Raw genomic sequence first — 23,890 nt, 5'->3', positions numbered from 1 at the left:
AAGGCAGGTTTTGTAAAAATTTAGTTGTTTTTAGAAAGAACAGCACCATGACCAATACTCATTACTTTAACACAGGATTTGAGCTCAAAACCGTCTATTTGGTAGCCAAGTACTTTTCCACTCCTTCAAAAAAAAAAAAGAGCTACATTAATTAACAATGTTTTTAGGTCTCTTACATTTTTTGCAGCATCTCCGCTGCCATCATATCTCATTAAATAGTAAGGACGGTCAGCTTCCCTGTCTAGAAACTTAAAAATCAAGTTGGTGACTTCCTCTGTAAAGTTACTTGAGTCCATGTAGCTCATGGTCACATTGTACACGTCAGAGTCGTACAGAACTCTAGCACACACACCATTGTAGTTGGTGCCACACTTTGCCTGCAAAGTTTTGTGAATAGCATTGGCCAGGGCATAGACAGCATTCAGAGTAGACAGTGTCCATATATCCTGATGCCAATCTTGATTTATCTTACTGTTTGAAAGATTAAAAAAAAAAAATTGTTTTGTGTTAACATGTTTTCATGAGAAATATTTTGTCACTTTTACAAGTAACTTGTAAAATAAGTAACTTGCTTTTAAAATTTCATGTATGCACTGTATTCTTATTAAAACTTTGTTACACTTTGTAATTACTTTAAAACTCATGGTACACTATGTATTCGAAATAATAAAAATAACAACAAGAAAAAAGAAATGAAACAAAATATTGAAAAAAATAATTGATGAAAATAGAGTGGAAGGAAAACAGAATTCTATTAGCATGTACTGTGCATGCAATGCTATTTATTTCCCTATTTGCCCTCCCATAAGTTTTAAGCATTGCAAGTCAGGCAAATGGGTCATCTAAATAGTTTCGGTCATAACTGGCGATGCATACTAAAAGGCCAAGCAAATAGAGCAGCCTTAGAGACAAAATATTAATTTTCATTATGGGGAAAAAATTATTACTTTTCTTGTATTCTAACGTTTATTATTAATTTATTAGTAGTTAAAAGTTAGGCAATCCATCACTGAGAACCGGCACCTATTTTGTTACAAAAAAAAAGCACTGTATATATATATAACAGATTTTTATAACAAAAAATAATGTAAAAATAACAAATATAAAAAAAAAAACATCCTAGGAGTGATGTGTACAGTTATCAAATAGTATTTCATAATACACAAGTTCAATTATAAGCAGATAATGGGTTGCATGAGCTAGCCAGGAAAACCAGTGACTTGGCAGAATTTAGGTCATTGGTTAATATGCATGACTGAATGCATGACGCGTAGGACGTAACCATCTTCTTTTTTGAAGTAACATCTGTATTATATAAGATAAGATAACTTTATAACAAGATCAATGAAGTTTAAATAAAATAATGACATATTACCAAAAATGTTTTTACCTTTGTGCACATGGAGTTGGATATTTATATGAACCAGCCAGATTACACTGGCTTAAATCTTGAAAAATTTCTTTAAACCAAGGGTTGGCATTAGTGGATACATCTTTGGCTTTGACAAATGTAATGAAATCCTGGATTGTAGGTTGGTTTAAATCAAAAAATACAGTCTGCTGAACTTGGCTATTGTATATTTTGGTGACAGCGGGGTCCCATGGCCTGTTGGCTACAAACATCAGGTTGGTCTGAGCGAAGATAGTCTGCTTGGCCTGCAGGAAGTCACCAATATACTTGTCAGGCTCAGCAAACACAGCCACCACCTTGGTGTCACCTTGGATAATAGAATCCAGAATGACAAACATAGTGCCATCAGTCTCAAACTCATAGGAATCAACAACACAAATTCCATAACCTTCCAAGTATTTGCGGAAGAGGTCCCGAGACTGGCGGCTTGAGGCATCTGGGCTGTTGACCACCACAACGTACTTCCAACCCATCTTCTTAATAAAGTCGGCCATACCTTTTACAACAAGTGTGTCAGAGGGTATGGTCCTGAAGAAAGTGTAGAAATCCTTTTTGTTGTCTAGAACACTGCTGGTGGCTCCTGGACTCACTATTGGGATGTTGAGCTTCTGGACAAGGTTAGCTGCATCAATGGTCGTCTGGCTGTCATATGTCATCCATGAAATCAGCTGGGTGGTGGAGAAAGGATTTCCAGCACTGTCTTCAATGTCCATGCCAGTGTGCACAAGGTTGATAATGGTGGTAGCCCTCGGTGAGTTGGTGCACCCATCAAATGCTAAGCCCCCAAGTGTGACATTCCTGAGGCCCACAGATGTACTGCCGTTGTTAATTTTCCTCAGTGCAAAGTCAAATAGCTCAGTGTAAAAAGCACCATTTACCAGCCTGGTGACACCACAGCTGAAAGGCCCATTGCCTGCATAGTGAACATCAAAAATGGCCCCAATGACAAGGTCTCCAGGAATGTACCAATAAGTCAAGTAGTTGAACATGTACTGACACTGAAGGCATGGGGCCTGACAAGAGGAAATCACACTGGATGTTGAAGCGCCACCATACAACTGGATTGAGTTTAATATCAATGTTTGTGCCCAGGGATTCACATCACCAACCTATAAAACAACAAATATAAACAACGTAAATTTCAAAGTTAACATTGACAATTTGAATCACAAACTTTTTTGTAAGATAAAAGTACATCAGTATTTAAAGAAATTAATTGCAGTGTAAATTTGAGGTTATATTTTTTTTCAAACTCATCTAGCACAGCATATGTAGTTAATCAGAAATCTATATCTCACTAATGTAAAAAAAAAAAATTAACATGGGGTTATGGGGTCAGCAATGACACCCAAAATTGCCATCTAGCTAATCAGAAATCTAAATCACTCTAATGTAAAAAAAAAATTAACGATGGGTTAGGGACACCCAAAATTCCCATTGATGTTTTTTTTTAACAGCCCATGTCATAATCAGCATAACTAGTAACTTCATCTTCGAAGAGCACATGGAATAGGTATAGTGGAGTTCATCTCTGTCCAAGATTAATGATGGTAGTATGAGATCAAAGCAGCTCCCTTTTCTTTCACCAACATGTCAAACACCCATTTGGGAGATAAGTGGGCTCAAAGATATACTAGGCTTAACATAATTTTGAACATTAGACCCTTGGTTAAGCTGATAAGAAGTTAAACCCTCAGCCAAAATGTCCACAATAAACAGAGAATAAACCAAAACATTTAATCAATAAATATACAGGTTCTTATCAGGAATCAAATATAATTTGCCATTAATTTGGTAAGGAATTGATAATAATAAACAGATTTTTGTTTAGGCACAATTACTTCAAAAAACATTTGAAGATTTTAGCAAAAGCAAAGTTTAATACCTTTAAGTAGTTATTACTGCGGAAGTTGTAAATCTCAAATGGTACAGCACCTGATCCACCCACAAAACTGAAAATGTTGGATGGCGGTAACTTGTCTTCAATAGCAAAAGTTATTTTCTTAATCTCTTCCAGAAACTTTGTGCCTTTGTCCTGAGCAATTAGGAATTCTGGGCAGACTGTGGTATAGGAATCACCGCAGTAAATTCTAAGTGTGTTATGCAATCCTCTGGCAATGGCTGTGATTGCATTGATGACACTCTCCACCTGTAGCAAAAAAATTATTTGCATCTGAATGAAAGATTCTGTTAACTTTTAATGTCAGATAATATGTTACTAACCTTAGTCATTACCATAAATCACAGTGAATTCAAAGTACATGTTCTTTGAATGTTAAATTCAGTTGCTGAACTAGTTCAGCATTACTCAAGGCTTTTTGCCGTGGTATTAATAGCTTAACATTATTATTCTTTTAAATGTACATAATCCCTCAGCTCCAGGGGTCAGAATAACACAAAGCTGAGAAACACTGAATTAGGTTAATTAATGAATGTTTTTTTTTATTTTATATTTTAAATTTTTTTTTTTTTTTACATTCATAATACATTCAGTTGCAGGCTACACAAGCTTAATACTAAAGTGCCTACAAGGGGAAGTTTTCTATTGATTTATTTAGAATATTTATTGTATATAAATATTATTGCTTATTTAGTAATCAGTGATGAGCACACTCAAATTAGCCCAGGCTTCAATGCTGATATTTGGTTGGAGTCATAAATCAAAAAATCATTTACCGGGGATTTTCAAACTAAAAGTAAATCACAGACTTCTGCTGCTGTTAACAGCTTTGAAATATACAGTGCTGAAACGTGCACACAAATTATTCAATGGTTTCTTAAAATATATTGATTCTCATTTCTTCCTTATTCTCAACACCAGATACACCAAAAAGCTTGCTATTTATGGACTTGCCTCCTTGTGTGATAATCTCCAATAAAATGATTTTTAATATTCTGACAGCAGCCACATCAAGAGTGCATTAGTTTAGAAAATATGATACAAAAGAGGAGCCATTCCTGAAGATATCTGAATAAAACGCTGATTACACTTCACTATCATTGATTCCATTTCTTAACCCAATAGCTCCTATTTCCGGTTGAAAAAAAACCCTTCAAAAGTCCTTAGCAAGGAGGGATAACTCCGTATTTTTAAAAATCCTTAAAAAATATGTATTTTGAAAATGTATACGTTTAATACCACTAGAATATAAAAAAACTTCAAAAATACTCAATTTCCCACGTGGGGGCTTATACACTGGGGCTATGGGCCTGTTCGTTTGAAAAATTATTTAAAAAATAAAGAACCTTCCCGATTTTATTAAAAAAAAGAAATCGGTAATCTCCAAAATGATTGATAATCACGCTTACAACAAGACTAGAAGAAATCTTTTTAAAAAGTTTAAATCAAGTATATTGAATGGGGGGGTTTTAGAAACGTTCTACTACAGTTTAGGACAATAACAGGAAAACGTTTCCAACTGCAGAAGGAGCTAATGGGTTAAACACAAAGGCTGATGAGGATTGTGTATGCTTCTTCTGCCTCATGACTTACCTGATACAGTAAACGAAAGTTGGTTCCATTGACAAGAGACTTAGAGAGGTCACACGTGCTGGCGCCAGCCTGCACTGTCAAGGAGCAGTTGTAAGCAGCTGAAAACCATTCTTTAAACCAAGGATTCAGCGCATATGTGTCTGCCTTCAAGCCACTCAAGTAGTTACGGAAACTTTCAAGCGTTGAGGAGTAAAGACTGAAAATACAGGTTTTACAAACACAACTAATTCCTAATATTGACCATTGAAGCTGTTCACCAATAAAAAGATTCTTGGACGTTTTTATTATTTTATAATGCGGAATATTTTTTTATCTGTGTAATTCTTAAAAGATAACCCTTTATTTACTCATATATTTAAAATTTGTTTCCCCAAGAATTTTAACAAAAAAAAAAAAAAAATCACGTCTGAAGACATTTTTTTTAAAACCTCAGTGAAATTTGTAATCTGACATGTTATAGATCATCACCAACCTATAAAGCAATAAATGTCAACAAAGTAAATATCTGACTAACCTCAGGGTGATCACTCCCTCAGCCACACTCTCATAGCCTTTAACAACATCCAGATCTGTTCCCCATTTTCTCCCAGAGATCAGTACCAGGGATGTCCTCAGTGGCAAGTTATCCCTAAGTCCTGAGAGCAGCCGTCTGATGTCCTCTGGCTCAAGGAAGACAACAGTGACAGGTGTGGTCAAAATGTTGGCCTGCAATCCTGCCAGTGCATCACTAATCCTCTGCTGGGTAGTACCCACATAATGAGTTGCCACAATGCAGATGCCAGCTCTTGCACCAAGTTCTCTAAACAGCTTTAGAGAGTCTTGAGAATAATACAAGTCTGAAACAACAACCTGCAGAGAAATATTTTATACAAGTAAGTGGTAGAGTTCCTTTAATGACTGAATAATACTAGTAGACACAAAGGAAGTATCTCTTGTATTTATAAAATCTTTCTTTCATTTAAACAGAAGAAAATTAGTTTACTATTGGAATACATTTTTTTGTCAATAAAAAATTGTGTCTTAAAATCTAAAACAAATTCAAAAAGTATTTAAGTTAAGTTCCCCCTTTCAGACCTTGCAATCAATGGGGCAGATGATGTTACGGTTATCTGGTTCTGTGGCCCATGGTTAATGAGGTTGTCACATGGTCAGCACAACGACCAACTGCCTTTACTTTTACCCAACAAAAAAAATGTCAAGTACCAATTATAGATGGGTGGAAGGCACCCAAAGATCCCGAAACGAAAAATAACAGTCTTCAGCAAGATTTGAACCCAGAACCCCCGGTTTGGAAACCAAGTACTTTACCACTCAGCCACAGTGCCTCCTAAAAGGTATGAGTATAATGAATAATGGTAATGGTGGCTGTTTTAGCAAGTATATTTGATTATGATCATTGTCAAAGTACAAAATGTGATAAAATTCAGCTTAATGTAAATTGTAAATGTAGTTTTAAGTGATAGTAGTAGTAGTAGTAAAATGTAGTGTAAATGAAAGCAACTAAATTTCTAACAAAATAACTTTTTTTTTAATAAATGAAAAATGTATATAATGTAAGTATAATGTATAAAAATGATATAAAAGCTGAAAGTTTGAAACACATTATTGCCTATTTACACCTTTATTCCTTTACATATAGATCATAAAGGTCTGAAAGGGAACTTTTATAGTCTAGTCTATTTACACCTTTATACCTTAACATATAAAAGGGAAATTTATATTGTCTATTTTCAACTCACTTGCACATACATCCATTTTTGATTTTTCAACAATAAGATGAGAGACTTAATCTCATCAACATTGCCAGGGTAAGCATTGATGTAATAGGGGTACTTTGATTTGTCATCAAGTTCAGAGCCACCTGCCCTGTAGCCCACCATGGGTTTCATCAGGAGATTCATTGCCTCAGCTAGGGGAAGGGTAAGCGGGGTGTCATAGGCAGCAGAGTAGGCCTCAATGGTGCGAGGATCTAAAGTTGCACCAGAGGTGTCAGTGATCAAAAGATTTCCACGCTGAACCTGTCAAACAATCATAAATAATTTTTTAAAACAATAAAATAAAGTTACTGTCACAAAAGTTAGATACATTCCAAAATAATAAAAAGTTTACTAATATAAAAGTCCCTATCAACATTTGTTGTCTTTTTATAGGTAAGGTTTTTATTTGAGTCTCTTAATGTTGAGTAGTAAGGTAAAACAATACTTTATTTCAATTCATGTTGTGCTTACAATCTGAAAACAATAATATCCAATTTAAAACTAATATGGATCTCTGAGACTATCAAGTTAAGAAATAAAGAACTCAAAAGTTGCTTGTGGCAGTCAAGTTTGTAATGGGAAATACAATTTTAGAACATTTATAAGCTCTGCTTAGGGAAAAAAATGTTTGATCATTTGTATAAAAAGAAAAACACTCCAATTGATTGTTGATACTTACCTGTGCTAATATAGTCTGACTCAAGTCTACATTGCTGCAGTCATCCATGCCTAGACCTCCAAGTTTGACTGACCTTAGAATGCTAGCATCATCATTGGCTTTCTTAACTGCATAAATCATAGCTTCTAAAAACATGATTTGATTGGTGGACCTGAAAGTTGATGAGATTATTGACAAACTGGGCTACTGGCTTATTCTGTTTTTCTTAAATGAATAAACTAATTGGGGATTCACAGCTGGGATTATCAATAAACTAGACAATTCTTTTTTCAGACAACAAATGTTTACTTACTCCACAATATTATAAGCAAGTCCAGGATGAACTCCAAACACTGTGACAATGTTTAAGCATTGTTTCAGCAAAAGGTAATATTTAGAAGATAGTTTCATTCAATTTAGATATTTAAATCATTTCCTTTGTACACTTGCCATTTAGTATTAAGTCACCAATAAATATTATGTGATATTTTATTTCACCCTTTCAGTATATTTTTTTATTCACAATAAAAAGTACTTTCAAAATAACATTTGAGAAAGGTAAAAAATGCAGAACAAGTTAGAGCACCAGAGAACAATTTTTTTCATAGTACTCAATATTACTTGGGAGATTCAAAAGACCAGAATTAGTGACTCTGCAATATATGGTAATTAGAGAAGATTATGTTTCAGAATTAGTGACTCTGCAATATATGGTAATTAGAGAAGATTATGTTTCAGAATTAGTGACTCTGCAATATATGGTAATCAGAGAAGATTATGTTTCAGAATTAGTGACTCTGCAATATATGGTAATTAGAGAAGATTATGTTACAGAATTAGTGACTCTGCAATATATGGTAATTAGAGAAGATTATGTTTCAGACTTTGCACTGAACTGTCTTAACCTTACACTAAATTACAACAACAGTATATATTATATTATATCTGATTTCTGGCTTAAATAAAAGGATTACTTACATAAGAGCTCCACAGGTGAGTGGTGTGCTGCCTTGGTTGTGGAGAGAAAATATCCCATTGATGACTATGTCCCCAGGCTCATAGTAATACTTAAGCTCAGCAGGAAGTCCCAGACAAGGGCTGCAACCACTGGCTGGGCAAATGGATGAAGGCAAGGGAAGCAAACGAGTTCTTCTGTCATTGGTGTACATTCCAACATTGTCCAGATTGAAATCCAGCCTACCATTAATATAAGTACCAACCTGCAGAAAAAAAAGCATACATTTTTTTAAAAGTAAGAATATGATTAAACCATTTTATTTGTCCTAGTATTCAGGTTAATGGTACAGGCATCACTATTTTAGTTATTATTGGACTTAAATAAAAAAAATAGTCCATTTTTTTAAAACATATTAATCATCAGATTCAACTGGATAAAAGAGCCCTACTTTGTAGATTCCCTCTCCTGTCCAAATCACTAATAAATGAAATGGCACTTTTGGATAATAGTCATGTTTTTTTGACATTTCATAAAACAGCTCACTCATTAGTTGAAATTTACCCAGCAGGGTAGGGATAAACTATTGCATCACTTTCTAGAGCCTCACACAACACATCAAATAATAATCTAATCTACTGCATCACTTTCTAGAGCCGCACACATGGTATGAACTGCAAGGAGTCAGTCTTTCATACCCAGATTATCCATTGGTCATAAGACTGAAGAGGCATTGACTTGAATGTTCATGAACATTAATAATGAACAATGAGAAAATTATCAAAAGTGAAAAGCCTAACAAAAGTCAAATCAAATTATTTCACAATCATCTTCAGCATTTGATAGACAACAAACAATAACAGAACAATGTAATACACATTCTCAACTATCTTTTTTTCTACTAAACAGAATACAATAAAACTAAACTGAGTGAAGTACATGAGGGGACAACAAAAGATGACAGTAGTGTGTGCATATAGAGAATTGAGTGACCTTGTGTAGTAGCAAATGAATCATGTATTGGGGTTTTGTATTATAATTTTCAAAAGCTAATGTAGAAAAAAAATGTAATATACTCTTCTGAATTTGAAACTCGAGTCTCCAGACCCAGTCTCTATGTCGTTGAAATTCCAAATGTAGTAGGATGGATCTGAGACATCCCCGCTAGTGACAAAACTCAGATGTTTTGCAGCATTGTACGGGAGGACATTATTAGAGGCCAAACTAGGCACTCTCTCCTCAGCAGTGAATGTAAAATTGACCTAGAGAAGAACAATTGTGCTAAGATATGATCATATTGAACAAAATTATGAATAAAGTTCAGCTGAACCTTCTTATAACAATGTGTTTACATTTAGCTTATAGTTATAAGACTCACAAATATCATAGTAATCCATACAATTTAGAAAGTTTCATTTAATCAGATGTTTGATAGTATAAAGTTTATAATCAAAGAAATGTGATAGTGCTGTTTTTTTTTTTTTGTGTTTGTTTTTGCTAACTTCTAATTAAAAAAAAATATACAAAATTTATGAATTGTAAAATTAAATGAAATTATTAATATTTAGTAGGGCTTTACACTAAAACATTACTTCACATATAGTTATCTTAATGACAATTTACGTTATAACTTCCATATCACAGTGATCTTAATGAAAATCTGTTATAATTTCATATCATAGTTATCTTAATGAACAATCTATGTTATAATTTCATATCATAGTGATATTAATGAACAATTTTATGCTATAACTTTCTCAAATTTACCTTCTTTAAGTAATTATTAAAGAAATCTTTCCTGGTCATGTTCCTTAAAGCTGGACATATGCCGGGGCTATTTGCACCACACAAGGCAATCTGAGCCCTACGTAGGGCATAGGCATATGTATAGACAGACATTACAGCCGCCTCTACATACTGGTCCTGCTGGTACACTTTTCTCTTGAGACTTTCCTTTTCAATATCTGTCATGCCAGCATACACAGCATTGCAATTTCTAGTTGTCAAAGAGAAAAAAAAAGTTTAACACAAAACATGTGACAACATATCAAAAAAAACTTTTAAATTACTTTTGCTTGTGACAATGGGCAAAAAAAAATGACTCAGCAAAAAAAATATAATTCAGTTAATTCCTATAATTGGTGGAAGCCACTAAAAAAAAATTGATTAATTAGTTGAAAGTAAAGTTTGTAGTGTAATGAATATATTGGAATTAATTCTTTATATAAATAATATTTTTAGCTACTAAAAACACAAGATGTTGCCTGTATTTATTGAAAAAAAGCCACTATAAATGTTTTAATTTATGACCCCCTAAATGGTGGCCCTGTGTTTTTATGTACCTAATAGTATAAGTAATATTCATGCCAAGTTTCATCAAGGTTGACCAAACGGTGTTGATTGTGATAAGGATAAGTACCTTAAGTTGTGTTTTACATATTAAGTAATTAAATTATCCTTTGGGGGTCCAATTTTACCAAATATCTATCAAATATCAAAGTAAATAGAAATAAAATTCAATGTTGCTAAAAGTCAGAATCAGTGAAATATTACAGCTAACTATATACCAGATTCTAGAACCCAATCTATATTTATATAATTACATAATTTTAAACACATTTTACTGTTTCCACATTTGAGTTGCACATGACTGATAACTAGGAAAAGGAAAAGCAAAGCTTGAACTCACTTTTCTGTCCCAGAAGGAATGAATTTACAGTTGTAATTGTCCTCATACCATCTGGTAAACCAGGGGTTTTCATTGGATGGGTTACTTTCATTAATTCTAATCCAGTGGTCCTCAAACTCCACAATAAACCTTGATGCAGCAGAGATGAAGAGGGAGCCCCTTTGGTAGGTTGTCACAGGTTCATAGACAGCATCCTGGTTGAACTCAAGATAGATCCACTGGAGTCGACCAGAGGCTGGATTAAAAAAAAAGCCAAGCATATAAAACAAAACAATAATAATAAAACAGTAGTTTTTTAAACTTATCTTAATTATCTTAAAGACATGTTCCCATATATCAAAATATAAGTAAAAGTAAATCTCCCTTCCAAACCAAATCATCTGTGAAGCAAGTAAAGCTGATCATGTAGGCAACATAATGCTATTATTCTCAACAACTAATGCAAATTACACATTATAGCTTGAATCAAGCACAGCCTAACTATATTGCAGGATAAAAATCTAAGAGGGATTTAAGACTAAGGCTAAGGTTAAGGAATAAAAAAACTTTACAACTAGAAGGCCTCAGGGGCGCAGTGGCTGAGCAGTATAGCGCTTGACTTTGAATCCTGATGAAAACTGGGATTTTTAATTTTGGATCTTTAGGCGCCTCAGAGTCCACCCAGCTCTAATCGGTATTTGACATTAGTTGGGGAAAAGTAAAGGCGGTTGGTCATTGTGCTGGCCACATGACATCCTTGTTAACCATAGGCCACAGAAACAGATGAACTTTACATCATCTGCCCTACAGACCACTAGGTCCGTAAGGGGAACTTTACTTTACATTACTAGAAGGCCTCAAATTCCTTCATAAGATTTATCAAACAATATCTTAGTAAAGAATTAGTTGTACACAAAGCAGTAAAGACAGACAAGTGAATTGGCCTTTTTTCTTTTTAATAAACCAAAACCTTCCTGAGAGAAGTTTAACAACAAAAAGGTCGAGCAGGAAAGTGAAACAGTGAGAAGACATCTAGAGATGAATGAGCCAGACATTATATGAGATTCTAAGTACAGCGCAGAAATAAAAGGCATGGAAGTAACTGGACAAAGGATCAATTAGGGACAAATAAAATGAAACAAATTGAAGGATAAAAGGCAATGTTCATTTGATATTATGAGATTCTCTTTACCTGGAAGCATCTTGTTCCCGTGATTGATGAGCGACGTGGTGTATGTGACAGGCCCAACGTAGATTACACCAGTCACCTTGGTGCTCAGCAACTTGTTGATGGTATCCTCTGCTGACTGGTCATCATCAGCATTCACCCTGATGGCCATGGTCAGGCAGATGCCAGCACTCACCAGCTTTTCATGTAACACTTTGTAACTAGAGGACCCGAACGTGCCAGCATCATACACCACAGCAATGTAGTTCCATTGAAGCTTAGTGAGGACTTTAACTATAACCTGTAAGTAAGGGAGATCAATCATGAAAAAAAAAGGTGATGTCCCATACTAAAAGCCATACTTCTAGATTTCTTTTTAACTTCACTAAGCATTGATGAGTCATATATCTCTGTAATGACAAGATGCATTAATTATGCATTTTACAATTTGTTCATTTATGTATTCTAAAAATGTGAGCATTAGAATTTATTTCATTTTATTAATCTGAAACCATTCTATACTTTTGTAAATTTAACATTAGAAAAATACTATTTAATTCAGAGGAGGAACCTGGGTAGAAACGGATATCAAAAATGGCTCTAACAATTTTCCTACAAATTTCATAGTTGATGTATATTGTTGGGAAAAAAATACTGACAGGAAAAATTCTTCTTTTGAATTTTATAATTTTTCAAAGTATACAAATAAATAAATTTCAATTTGGTTTTTGGTTTTTGGAACTAGGTTTAGATCTAGATTCAACATCAGATTTGAAAGGATTATCACGTTCTAGAAAGGACTATAACATTTGGGAATTTCCTAATGTAAGGAATTATTGATTCAAGAGTATAATAAATTACAGAATAATTTTATGCACTGTCTGCTAATGAACATCAAGTTTTGGAGATGGTATAAACCTCTTTTCCAATAAAATGTACATATATCTAAAAGTGTTTCCTTTGAGTTTCACTTATTACTACAAATAAGGTAAGCTTCAAGAATGTAAAATACTAGAATAGTTCTTATTTATATTAATAGCACATAGAGAACTAGAAGGAAATGAGAAGGCTGACACACTCACCAAGAGTGGGAGAACAAACTCACAATTAAACATTGCACTCTATCCAGAAGAAATGAACTAATAGTAAATAAAATAAATGAGAAATGGTCAAGCTCTCATCCAAATCACAAGAAAGATGATGCCTATTATATGCTAACCCGACAAGATCAACGTCCAATCTTTCGACTCAGGACCGGACACAAAGGAATGAAACAACATATGTACTGGGAGCTCAAAATTGGAACCAGTGAAATCTGCCCATGTGGAGTGTCACCAGAGAATGCTGACCATGTCAATCAAAACTGTTCTCTTTACCATGAGGCCCGTACAAGACACTGGCCCCAAAACACCCCAATAGAAAGAAAACTATATGGAGTGCTCCCTGATTTGGAAACCACTGCGCAGTTCATCTCATATATTGGTCTAGTCATCTGAATGCTCCAACATGAAAATGAGAACAAGTAAGAAGAAGAATTAAAGAGTTTACTAAATTAATGTTCAAGTACTTTTTGTGCATAAAGTCTAGTAGATCTTTACATTGGCTTAACCAGGATTTTTTCTCAGGAGAAAGGGAGAGGGAAGAAAGGGGTGAAAAATGCTAAATTTTCTAAAAAGAATATTTAATCAATTTTGACATTCTGCACTTGTTATTAATCTTCAGAGTTGAAGACAAGCTTTATTATAAGTTCTACAATGGAGGTATTGTATTTTTTATGCTTTTCTTGTTGAATAGCATTATTAGCTTTTAAATTTTAAAAAGTCTATTACTCAGCAGCTGGCTAATTAATGGAAAATAATATTGTCACCTGAAGGCAAAACTTACTTCCATGAGAGGACCATCAGGTGACACTGTTCTCATAAAGTTGGGGTGTTGACCAGACAAGGTCAATTCAGGTACAGTAGCCTGGTATGAAATCACTGGTATATCATATGCCTCAGCAGCATCAGCTAAAGGAATGGTGTCACCTGACCTTGAGGCTCCAACAATACCTAGAAAATAAAATAAGAAATTAAAATAGAAAGATTTTAATTATTTTTTTTTTAATAAAGCAAGGATTTAGTAGGTTGAAATAAAGTTAAAAAAAATGTCATGTCTGCACAACAATTATATATAATTGTCTAACAAATCTTTCCATAATCCATTGTCCAACACATTTATATATAGTTCGTCCATCGTGGTTCGATGATGACCAATTTGTCATCCAGGGGGCTGAGGGCTTTGCACTGGGGTTTTATGCCTCCTCATTTGGCTGGTGAGACCTATGTGAGCCCGGAATGTTCGGCCACACACTGGGCAGGTTATTCCAGCTGGAGCAAGTGTCGTGGGCCTTGCTTTTCTTTTCTGGCGTTTTTCTTCTGCCAGCATTGTTCTTTTTTCCTCAGCAACCTGTGCGCCAGTTTTCACAGCGCGACGCCATGATGCTCTGTCATGTGCCTCTGTCTCCCAGGTGCCTGGGTCTATGCTGAACGCCTTCAGAGAAGCTTTGAGGGTGTCCCTGAAGCACTTTCTTTGACCACCTTGCAGCGCTTTCCTTCGCTTAGTTGGCCATACAAGAGTCGTTTAGGGATGCAGTGGTCTTCCATTCTGTAGACGTGACCTGCCCATCGCAGCTGGGACTGCATCAGGATTGTGTGGATGCTTTGCAGACACGCTCTTCGAAGGACTTCTGTATCTGGTATTTTGTCTTGCCATTTGACATTTAGTTGTTTTTTTTTCATCAATATGGGGATTCCATGACAGTTTTTCATTTATTATAACACCTAGGTATTTTGCATTTTTAGTCTGTGTTACTGGTTTACCATGAATAAGATAAGTGGAATTAATTTGTTTTAGTTTTACTCTTAATAACTGACTTTTTTCTGGGTGGAAAGACATGCTCCAATCGATTCCCATTTCCGTAATTCATCTAATTCTCTTTGTAAAATTTCTGTGTCTTGTGTTGTTTTTATTGTTCTATATATTATGCAATCATCTGCAAATAATCTGACTTTTGTTCCTGATCTAATGCAATTCGGTAAATCATTTATATAAATTAAAAATAGTAGTGGACCTAAGACTTTTCCTTGTGGTACACCTGAGTTTATTGTTATTGGTGTTGATTTAGAGCCATTTATTATTACAGTTTGTTCTTTCCCTATCAGAAAATCTTTAATCCACTGATGCAATGGACCATTAATGCCGAAATATTTTAGTTTTTTAAGCAAACTATGGTGGTGAACTTTGTCAAAAGCCTTGGAAAAATCTAGTACGATAGCATCTATTTGTTCACTATTATCTAAACCTTTTGAAAAATCATCAATTAGTCCTATTAGTTGTGTTTCACATGATCTATATTTCCTAAATCCATGTTGGTATGGAGTAAGGACATTATGTTTGTCTAAGTGGTTTATGATGTTGCTATATATTATGTGTTCTAGGATTTTACATGTGATGCTGGTAAGTGATACTGGTCTGTAGTTTCCTGGGTCAGATTTTTCTCCTTTTTTAAATAGGAAGGGGGGGGGTGACATTAGCTTCTTTCCAGTCCCTTGGTACTCTGCCCTGGTTAAGAGATGCCTGAAAAAGTATTTTGAACACTGGTACTACCTTATTGCTTAGTTCTTTGAGTAATCTAGCTGGAATACCATCAGGTCCAGACGCTTTATTCGGTTGCAGGAAATATTAACACGGTTTCAAGTAAGTTGCTTTATTTTTAGTGGTTATTTCTATAAACACCCCATGGTCACATTCTTTACTAAGGCTAGCAAATACCCTTGTATGTGTGAGATTGTCAAAGCCCTAGCTTGCATCTAATCAGAAATTGTTCTCCAACATTTGTCAATACTCATTTATTTTCTCAATCAAATATTGGTTGTTAACCTCACTAGTTACTACATTGTTCAATCATAATGCTCTAAATGAATTGTAACTTCTCAGAGGACATGGGAGACCAAAATACTGATTCTACCATCTATAAGACAGACCTAACAATGCTCACATTTACTGACTTCAAAAATCAAGGTCTATTCAAGATTTGTTTCAGGACAAGTAGTATATCTTGACCAAAAAAAAAAACTATGAAAAACAAAATAAATGCATTACCCAAAGTGAGTCCATTTGTTTGTTCTGTGCATGCTGCATCAGTATTGGCTAGGTCAGGAAAGACTTCAGCTAGAGCAGCAACTGCTGTTTTCTGATTGTCACAGTAATTTATGACCTTCATGCCTAAAGGAGACCACCAAGTTTAATTCTATAATTATTTCACATTAGTAAAAATAATTGTATGATTTATGACACACCAATTATAGGTCAGTGTTCTTCAATTCCTTATTTTTTTACTCCTTGACCTTTCGATGAAGATGTTTTAGCATCATGATATATGATTTTGGATTATGATAAAAAAAATACTAAAGTAAGTTCATGAGAGAGAGACTGAATATAAATTTAGTTTTTAGTTTATAATTATTATGATTTTTTACAAAATCTAAATATATACTTAAAAGTTAATGACCATAACCATTTTTTTTTAAATGAAAACCAGAGTTTCAAAATAATTTGGTCAAACTTCTGAAAAAAATATTTAGCTAATTATTAAGTAAAAAAAAACAAAATTAGCAATAATGCAAATTTTGGCAAGATAAAAAAAAACAACAATTAGAATAAAACTTTAACAAATATTATGTGTTACCCATTCTTATAACTAATATTTAAATGAATTCTTAAAGAATAGAAATTACCAAGTTTGATGCCAGGTACATAAAACTCTGTCAGAAACTGGGTTTGCAGAGTTTCATTTTTCTTGTTTAAAAGCTCCAACACCCAGCGTATAGCTTCATAGCTCTGCATAACTAAAAGAAAAAAAGAAATGTAATATAATATTGCTGTTAAAAAACAAAAAGAAGCTTAATGTGTTTTTAATAACATAACAGCCATTAAACAATACTAACAATGTGTTATTGAATAATGTAAACAATGAAGAAAGAACATGATTATTGTATTGAGGTAAAAATAAACACTTGGGTTTTAATGTTCTCTGACAGTTAAAAACTAGTCATGGGAGCAACACAAGCATATACCTTTATGTGAAGATGTGAAGTAGTAATGTATTTAGATTTGTATAAAGTCAGACTGTCATAATAGTGCAACAGTAGTTTGTTATGTACATTGAATAACTCAACTATTGAAATGTATCACTACATTCAAAAACATTCTAATCTTGTGATTCATGGCATCATTTTGACATATTTAGGAATTATAAAGAAATACAATAATGCAGCCTACAATATTATATTATATTTGTGTATTAATACAATAATTTTTAAAAATTTGAGAAATATGTTTAATCTAAACCAATATGTGGCAAACTGTTAGCCCCATGATTTAAAAAAAAAAAAAGTTAACCAAACTGTTAGTAATTATTATTTTCACATTTTAAATTTCAAACAGAATTTCCTAATTTAACTACTTACATCCACCAGATGATCCACAGCCATATCCATCAGCACCAGTTTTGCTTAATGACAAGATACCACCAAGCCAAGCAGTGGCATCAGGTTGTATTGTGGCTGAATTTGTTTTAGAGCAGGTCTTTTGATACAAGTTTTGGCCAAGTGCTTGATGACTGGATACCACAACAGCCAAAAGTATACAGACCCATGGCTTAGCCATTGTGTTGAACTGAAATAACAACATAATGAGTTAAAATTATAAAATCATATTAACTGCTACCTGTTAACTATTCATGTGGTATGTGATTCTGACTGTTGATATGATGGTCCTGGGTTCAAACCCTGCCAGCTGTCATTCCCTGCCGTCCTGCAGGACTTTTGTGTTAGGATATAACTTGTCACTACACTACTTCACAAATAACGTGGTTCATTCGACAAAAAGGCTATTGAAAAATGAGTGAGACAACTGATTTCCAGACAATGGGTTAGTCCCTTATGATTGGTATGCTCTGTAAACTGGTGTTTGAGAAAAGAGGCAAAAGATTGGTGCATGATTTGAATGCTTAATGTTTGTTACTCACTTTACTTTATCCTCCTGTTTAGAAAATATATGCATGTGAGTATTACACTGAGCCTGTCTTTGTTTCTCTGATTATTTTGTGGTGCTACTGGAGCAAGGCTAATAGGGAGGCTTTTTGTTATACAATGTCAATCTCTTTATCCAATCTTCCAGTAGAAGAAAAAAGGTATTTAATTTCTATCACTGGTTTAGTTATTTTTCTCAATGCAAGATGCTCATCTTTCTGGTTTTGCCCTACTGACAAGATGTCTTGACATTTTTTTTTGGTATGTAGTGGGGACCACAAACTATATGCACTTTGTATGACCTTTTTGTTGTTGTTTTTTTTTTTTTAAAGAGTGACTATTTTAGGTGCACATGACTAAGGATGTAATTTTGATTAATAGTTCATGTAAATAAGGAATAACAGTAAACCTAGATTAACTATGAGTTACTTGGTTAGGCCACAGGATGTGCATACCCCAATTGATGGCATATGTTTCCAACATTATCCAGAGTTTATCAGTGTAAAGCAGTTGAATAAAATATTTCTAAAAGCTGCTTTATTCAGTCATCTTCAAAAAGAATTTGGGCACTAGCTTTAATTTGCAAAGCTTATATCAGCTCACTCTGTCTGTCTCTCTGGTAAAAATCATGTTATTACTTCCCATTCTTGGATCAAGTTGAAACTTTGCACAATTATTCACTGGTTAAGACAATACCTATTTTATTCAAAAATTCATATCTCTGAGAAGGTATCTGGAAATGAATATTTAAAAAATTAAGACAACTTATTTTTATTTATTCAACATCATTTGCATTTTCTTTTATAGAATTATCAGATATTTATGAACCATACTGCCTCAGGTATAGCAGGACATTGTGGCTGCCCAATCAGGCGGTATGCACTAAAGACTATCTTCAAATTGCTTCTGGTTTAAAATCCCTGCACTGTGTTTACCTACTGTCCTGCAGGTGTTTTGGTGCTAGGACATAATAAGCTATTAGATCTAGTAATACATAATTTGAAGCCTATAGCCATGGTCTAATATAGTAAGACAGTAATAATAAATGGCTTCAAATCAACACCAATAATAGTAAACTAAGGTGTACCTCAAGGTTCAGTCTTAAGTCCATTACTGTTTCTAATTTACATAAATGACCTACCTGTTGTGTATTTATATTCTTGTTGTGTGTTGTGAACTGATCTGTTCTTGTGTGTCAAAATGTATTGGTGTCCAGTTCAGTTTGTGTGTGTGTGCCTAGGATCAAGACATGTCTTCTTGTAGTGTTTTAACAGGTCACTACAATTTATTGAACAAGAATCTTGTGGTTTAATTGTGCTTCAAGCTTCAAATATGGATCGTTTTCTAAAACCTGAAGGATTGGTGGTGGATCCTAATGTTCCCAACGCTCAAAGGATCTGGAAGCACTGGCTTCACACATTAGAAAAATTTGCATTAAAACTAGCTGTACCAGAAGGTGAGAAGTTCGATCTACTATGTAACTTTATCTCACATGGTGTGTATGAATTGATACCTGACTGTACTGATTTTGAAACTGCTGTAACTTCACTAAACGGACTCTATGTCAAACAAACCAATGAGGTTTATGCTCGCTATCTCCTATCCAATTGTAAACAGGAAACGGGACAGAGTGTTGACAGATATATTCAAAGATTGAAATTGCTGGCTAAAGACTGCCATTTCAGAGCAGTCTCTGCCCTTGAAAACCAGAACGAGGCCATCAGAGACTCATTCATAAGTTGCATGTCATCACAAGAGATTTGGCAGAGACTTTTAGAGTACTCATCTTTGGACCTCGCAAAGTCATTGGAGGTATCTAGAGCTCTGGAGATGGCACAGAAACATTTTATGACATAAAACTAGCAACAAGTTACTACTTTTCAAACACCAAAAGCACAACAATCCACTACATCGGAATTGCCGCTTTGCTCTGCTGTAGAGGACAGGATTAATTTGGCACCCATTACCATAGCTGCAGCTCAAGGCAAGTACTACTTTTGTGGAGGTGCTATCCACTCTCATAGCAAATGCCCAGCTAAAGATGCAATCTGTAATAAATGCAGTAAAAAGGGACACTACAAAAAGGTATGCAAATCAAAACTTTCTACAGTTTACAGACCAAACTCTGATTCATCAGTGTATACAATAACAGCCGCCTCTTCATTTTCTCTATCTTGTGCTGTAATGAAAATACAAGTTAACAACATTACACTTGATGCCCTCATCGATAACACAGTATACACACATGGAGATGACGAGGGCTCAATGATGCCATCTTTCAAGAGTCTGTCAACCTCTGAATTGATGAATGGAGTGTCATTTTCAGAATAACGTCTGGAGTTTGTAGCGATAGGTCGACACTCTTTAAGCCTATTTTGGAAAAGAGGAGCAGGTTCGACATTAGCAGCTTTCATTCCATTTAAGACCATTGTTGGTTTAGGTCCCTGAAAAGTGATCTGTACACTCTCATGTTGTTCAAGGAAGTCATGGCCTAAAATATCATCCTCGCAAAGGTTGTCAAGTATGTGTAGCTTGAAGCCTTTACTCTTAATGTCAGCATTAGCATGGCAGCGAGTATAACCAGTTAGGTTCGTGTTGGCCATAGATACAAGTTTTGATGAATGAAAAGTTCTAAATCTATACTTTCTGACAGCCAATGCAGAAATGTAACTGTCCTATCTACCTGTCGTTTTCCATTCAATTAGATCTCTACTATGCACTGCTACAAACATAAAGCCTCACAAACTATTTTCCTACAAAAGAAAGTCCGCCTCTGGTGTCTCTCTGCTGACCTGGCTATCTGTTCCAGGGCCTGTCCTAATGAGAAGGCATGCGAGGCAAAGCAAATATGATCCGCTGGTAGATGAAGTGGAGCTTATTGAAGCTAATCAGAACTATGCTCATATACGTCTTCCAAATGGATGGGAAGAAACTGTCTCACTACACCATTGGGCTCCGAGAGTCCTTAGTACATGATTTCACTCCGAGAGACTTTGAGACATCTGAGGTCTCTCAACATCAATTGGCTCCTGGTAACACTGAGACATTGCCGGGTGTCTTCCAACACTCAGTGGCTTCTATGGGTGACATGGAGACATCTGCAGAGAACATGGTTCCACCTGCTTTAAGAGCAGAGGAAAACACCATTAAAATGGACAAAAATCACTTTCCAGAGATACGCCCGTACAGAACTCGTATAATCTCAGAAGTAGAACGAAAAGAAACTAAACGGGAAAAGGGGGGGGGGGGTTGAATGTTGTGTATTTATGCTCTTGTTGTGTGTTGTGAACTGATCTGTTCTTGTGTGTCAAAATGTCTTGGTGTCCAGGTCAGCTTGTGTGTGTTTACTGTGTCATCTTGAACTGTTTTGTCATTCTTGTTCAATAAAGCCTAGGATCAAGACATGTCTTCTTGTAGTGTTTCATTAGGTTACTACACTACCCAATTGCATTAGTTCAGGAATAAAAGTCAGATTATTTGCAGACAATTGCATAATATATAGAACAATAAAAACAACACAATTTAAAATACTCAAATTTTACAAAAGAATTAGAAGAATTACAGAATTGAATTGGAGCATCTCACTACCCAGAAAATGCCAGTTATTAAGAGTAACAAAAAAACTAAAACCAGTAAACCAGTTGCACAGACTAAAAACTCAAAATATCTAGGTGTAAAGTTATCATGGAATTGATGAAATTATGTGATTAAAGTAACGCCATTAGTAAAATCACTAAACTTAGAGACACTCCAAGACAGAAAAAAAAAGTAAAGTAACTATAATACATATATATAACACTGAACAATAATTTACAAATAGAAAAACAAAGCAAATGAAATATTTAGAAAGACAAAAAGATAGAGGCACATTTCTTATTCCATATTATATGCTAGAAAAAAATGTGTACAAGTGCTCCTTCTTCCCTAGTGCCATTAGCATTAGATAATGGAATGGGTTGCTTGAATCAGCCAGAAAAAACAATGACTTAGTAGAGTTTAAGTCGTTGATTAAAATACATGACTAGATTGATGCATGAAATGTGTAGGCGTAGGACATAATTATCTTCTTTTTTGAAGTAACATCTGAAATTTATAAGATAAGACAAGTTTTATTTTAAACTAAACTCATAGGCCACAATCACAAAATCAACAGAGTTGTTTGATTCAAATATTTTTGTTTTTTTATTAACTTTGACACTTTGATCAAGTCAGCTGAAGTCTAAAGTACGCAGTCAAATAAAGATAACTAAGTCTACACTCAGACTAGGCTGACTAGATCTATATGTATATATGATAATAGTGACTATTAATACTAATATATATAGGCCTACCAATCAGACTAATGTTGCTATTACTGTTGATTTATTATAATATTTATATGATATATAATTCTATTAATTATTAAATTAATTAGATCTATAATATAGATCTAGATCTATATTCTATATAGATCTAATATAATATAAGTATATAAAATCTAGTAACTATACACTACACTTACTTCGTAAGTTCCTACTGGTGACCACTCATGAGATGGATCCCAGCCAGTGTAGTGAATGCAAGCAAAGAGTAAGAATACTAAGACTGATGAGCTCTGTTAGTGTTAAATACTATATTATAGTATATTATAGATCTAGATCTTGTCTAAAATCTAATTCTAAGTCAAGTGTTATTGAACTTAGTTTACTTAGTCTTAGAAATTATTATTCTGTATTTTAAAGAAGTATGAAAAATGTCCATCGACCGGTATTTGTATCCTAACCAGCCATAAGACCAAGCCCTAGTACAGTCCGAACCAACAGGGTGTTGGGTGCCAGTTAGAATCCAAAAATAGTCTACCATGCTTTGAGTGAATACAGACCAGTTGAAATGTAAACTCGCAGGACTGGTTTGGGGACCAAAACAAACTTTAGTAAAGGGAAACTACTCTTGAAAAATTAAGTTGAAAATTACAAAAAGTATAAAAGTAAAAATGCCTACAAATTTGTTCTGCAATGACATTTAGAATAATTTAGATCTAGACTAGAGCTAGTCAGCTAGACACTGCATTTATTTCAATATCATAGATATGTGTGTCATTGTCTAATTATCTGGGCGCAGTCACATATTTTATCACACCTGCGCATACGTTACTATTCACAAGAAAAGGATTTGGGGATCTTGGCATAATAATGCCTATATGCTTTAGTCTAGTATACTATTATGTAAACGTAGCTTGCCCAGAGTGCAGTCGAACATTCCGGCCTCACATGTCACACCATTACCAGCAACATGAGGTAATATTAGGCCTACTTCTTAAGTGTCCTAAGAGTTGAGTCTAGACTCTTTGATCTAGAGGTCCACGGAAGCTCGCTTCCATCTGCCTGTATGTGTATAGTAACATGCTTGTTTGGGCTTTCTTCCATTCCCGCAAGTGAAATGAACTCCTTCCTTAGGCAAAACGGGGGCTCTGTTTTGCTTCCCCGTTGGGCTAAATAAATAGGCCTATCTCCTGACGCCCGTTTCCAACTGAGCCTCACGCTGAGAGACATTAGTGCAAAGCCCTCATTATTACAAAAGTGCTCACCATCTTATTACCGTACGATGTAAGAACCATATAGAATTTAGATTTATATTTATCTGGCATTGTCTTTGAGTCCGAAGATTTATGATGAGTGCAGTATTTCACGTGACAACGCATAGCCAGTTGCGACCTACATATTTTGC

At 34.6% G+C, this 23,890-nt stretch overlaps 1 protein-coding gene across 1 annotated transcript in view; it reads right to left on the bottom strand.

Moving 5' to 3' along the window:
• Positions 1–23,006, bottom strand: part of LOC106050493 (uncharacterized) — a 43,145-nt gene extending 20,139 nt beyond the window's left edge. The window contains exons 1-17 of the mRNA XM_056006841.1: positions 22,686–23,006; positions 17,621–17,828; positions 16,889–16,999; positions 16,254–16,376; positions 13,995–14,161; positions 12,135–12,411; positions 10,964–11,198; positions 10,042–10,270; positions 9,351–9,536; positions 8,298–8,539; positions 7,341–7,491; positions 6,644–6,922; positions 5,419–5,753; positions 4,905–5,100; positions 3,297–3,560; positions 1,391–2,520; positions 177–471 (exon numbers count right to left, since the gene is read on the bottom strand). Coding sequence (XP_055862816.1) covers positions 177–471; positions 1,391–2,520; positions 3,297–3,560; positions 4,905–5,100; positions 5,419–5,753; positions 6,644–6,922; positions 7,341–7,491; positions 8,298–8,539; positions 9,351–9,536; positions 10,042–10,270; positions 10,964–11,198; positions 12,135–12,411; positions 13,995–14,161; positions 16,254–16,376; positions 16,889–16,999; positions 17,621–17,819 — 4,419 coding nt within the window. The 5' untranslated portion in view covers positions 17,820–17,828; positions 22,686–23,006. The remainder of the gene's footprint in view (positions 1–176; positions 472–1,390; positions 2,521–3,296; positions 3,561–4,904; positions 5,101–5,418; positions 5,754–6,643; positions 6,923–7,340; positions 7,492–8,297; positions 8,540–9,350; positions 9,537–10,041; positions 10,271–10,963; positions 11,199–12,134; positions 12,412–13,994; positions 14,162–16,253; positions 16,377–16,888; positions 17,000–17,620; positions 17,829–22,685) is intronic.
• Positions 23,007–23,890: the final 884 nt, after the last annotated feature.

This window comes from Biomphalaria glabrata, chromosome 12 (assembly GCF_947242115.1).
Source record: "Biomphalaria glabrata chromosome 12, xgBioGlab47.1, whole genome shotgun sequence".
Lineage (NCBI taxonomy): Eukaryota > Metazoa > Mollusca > Gastropoda > Planorbidae > Biomphalaria > Biomphalaria glabrata.
This window is presented reverse-complemented; position numbering and strand designations above follow the sequence as displayed.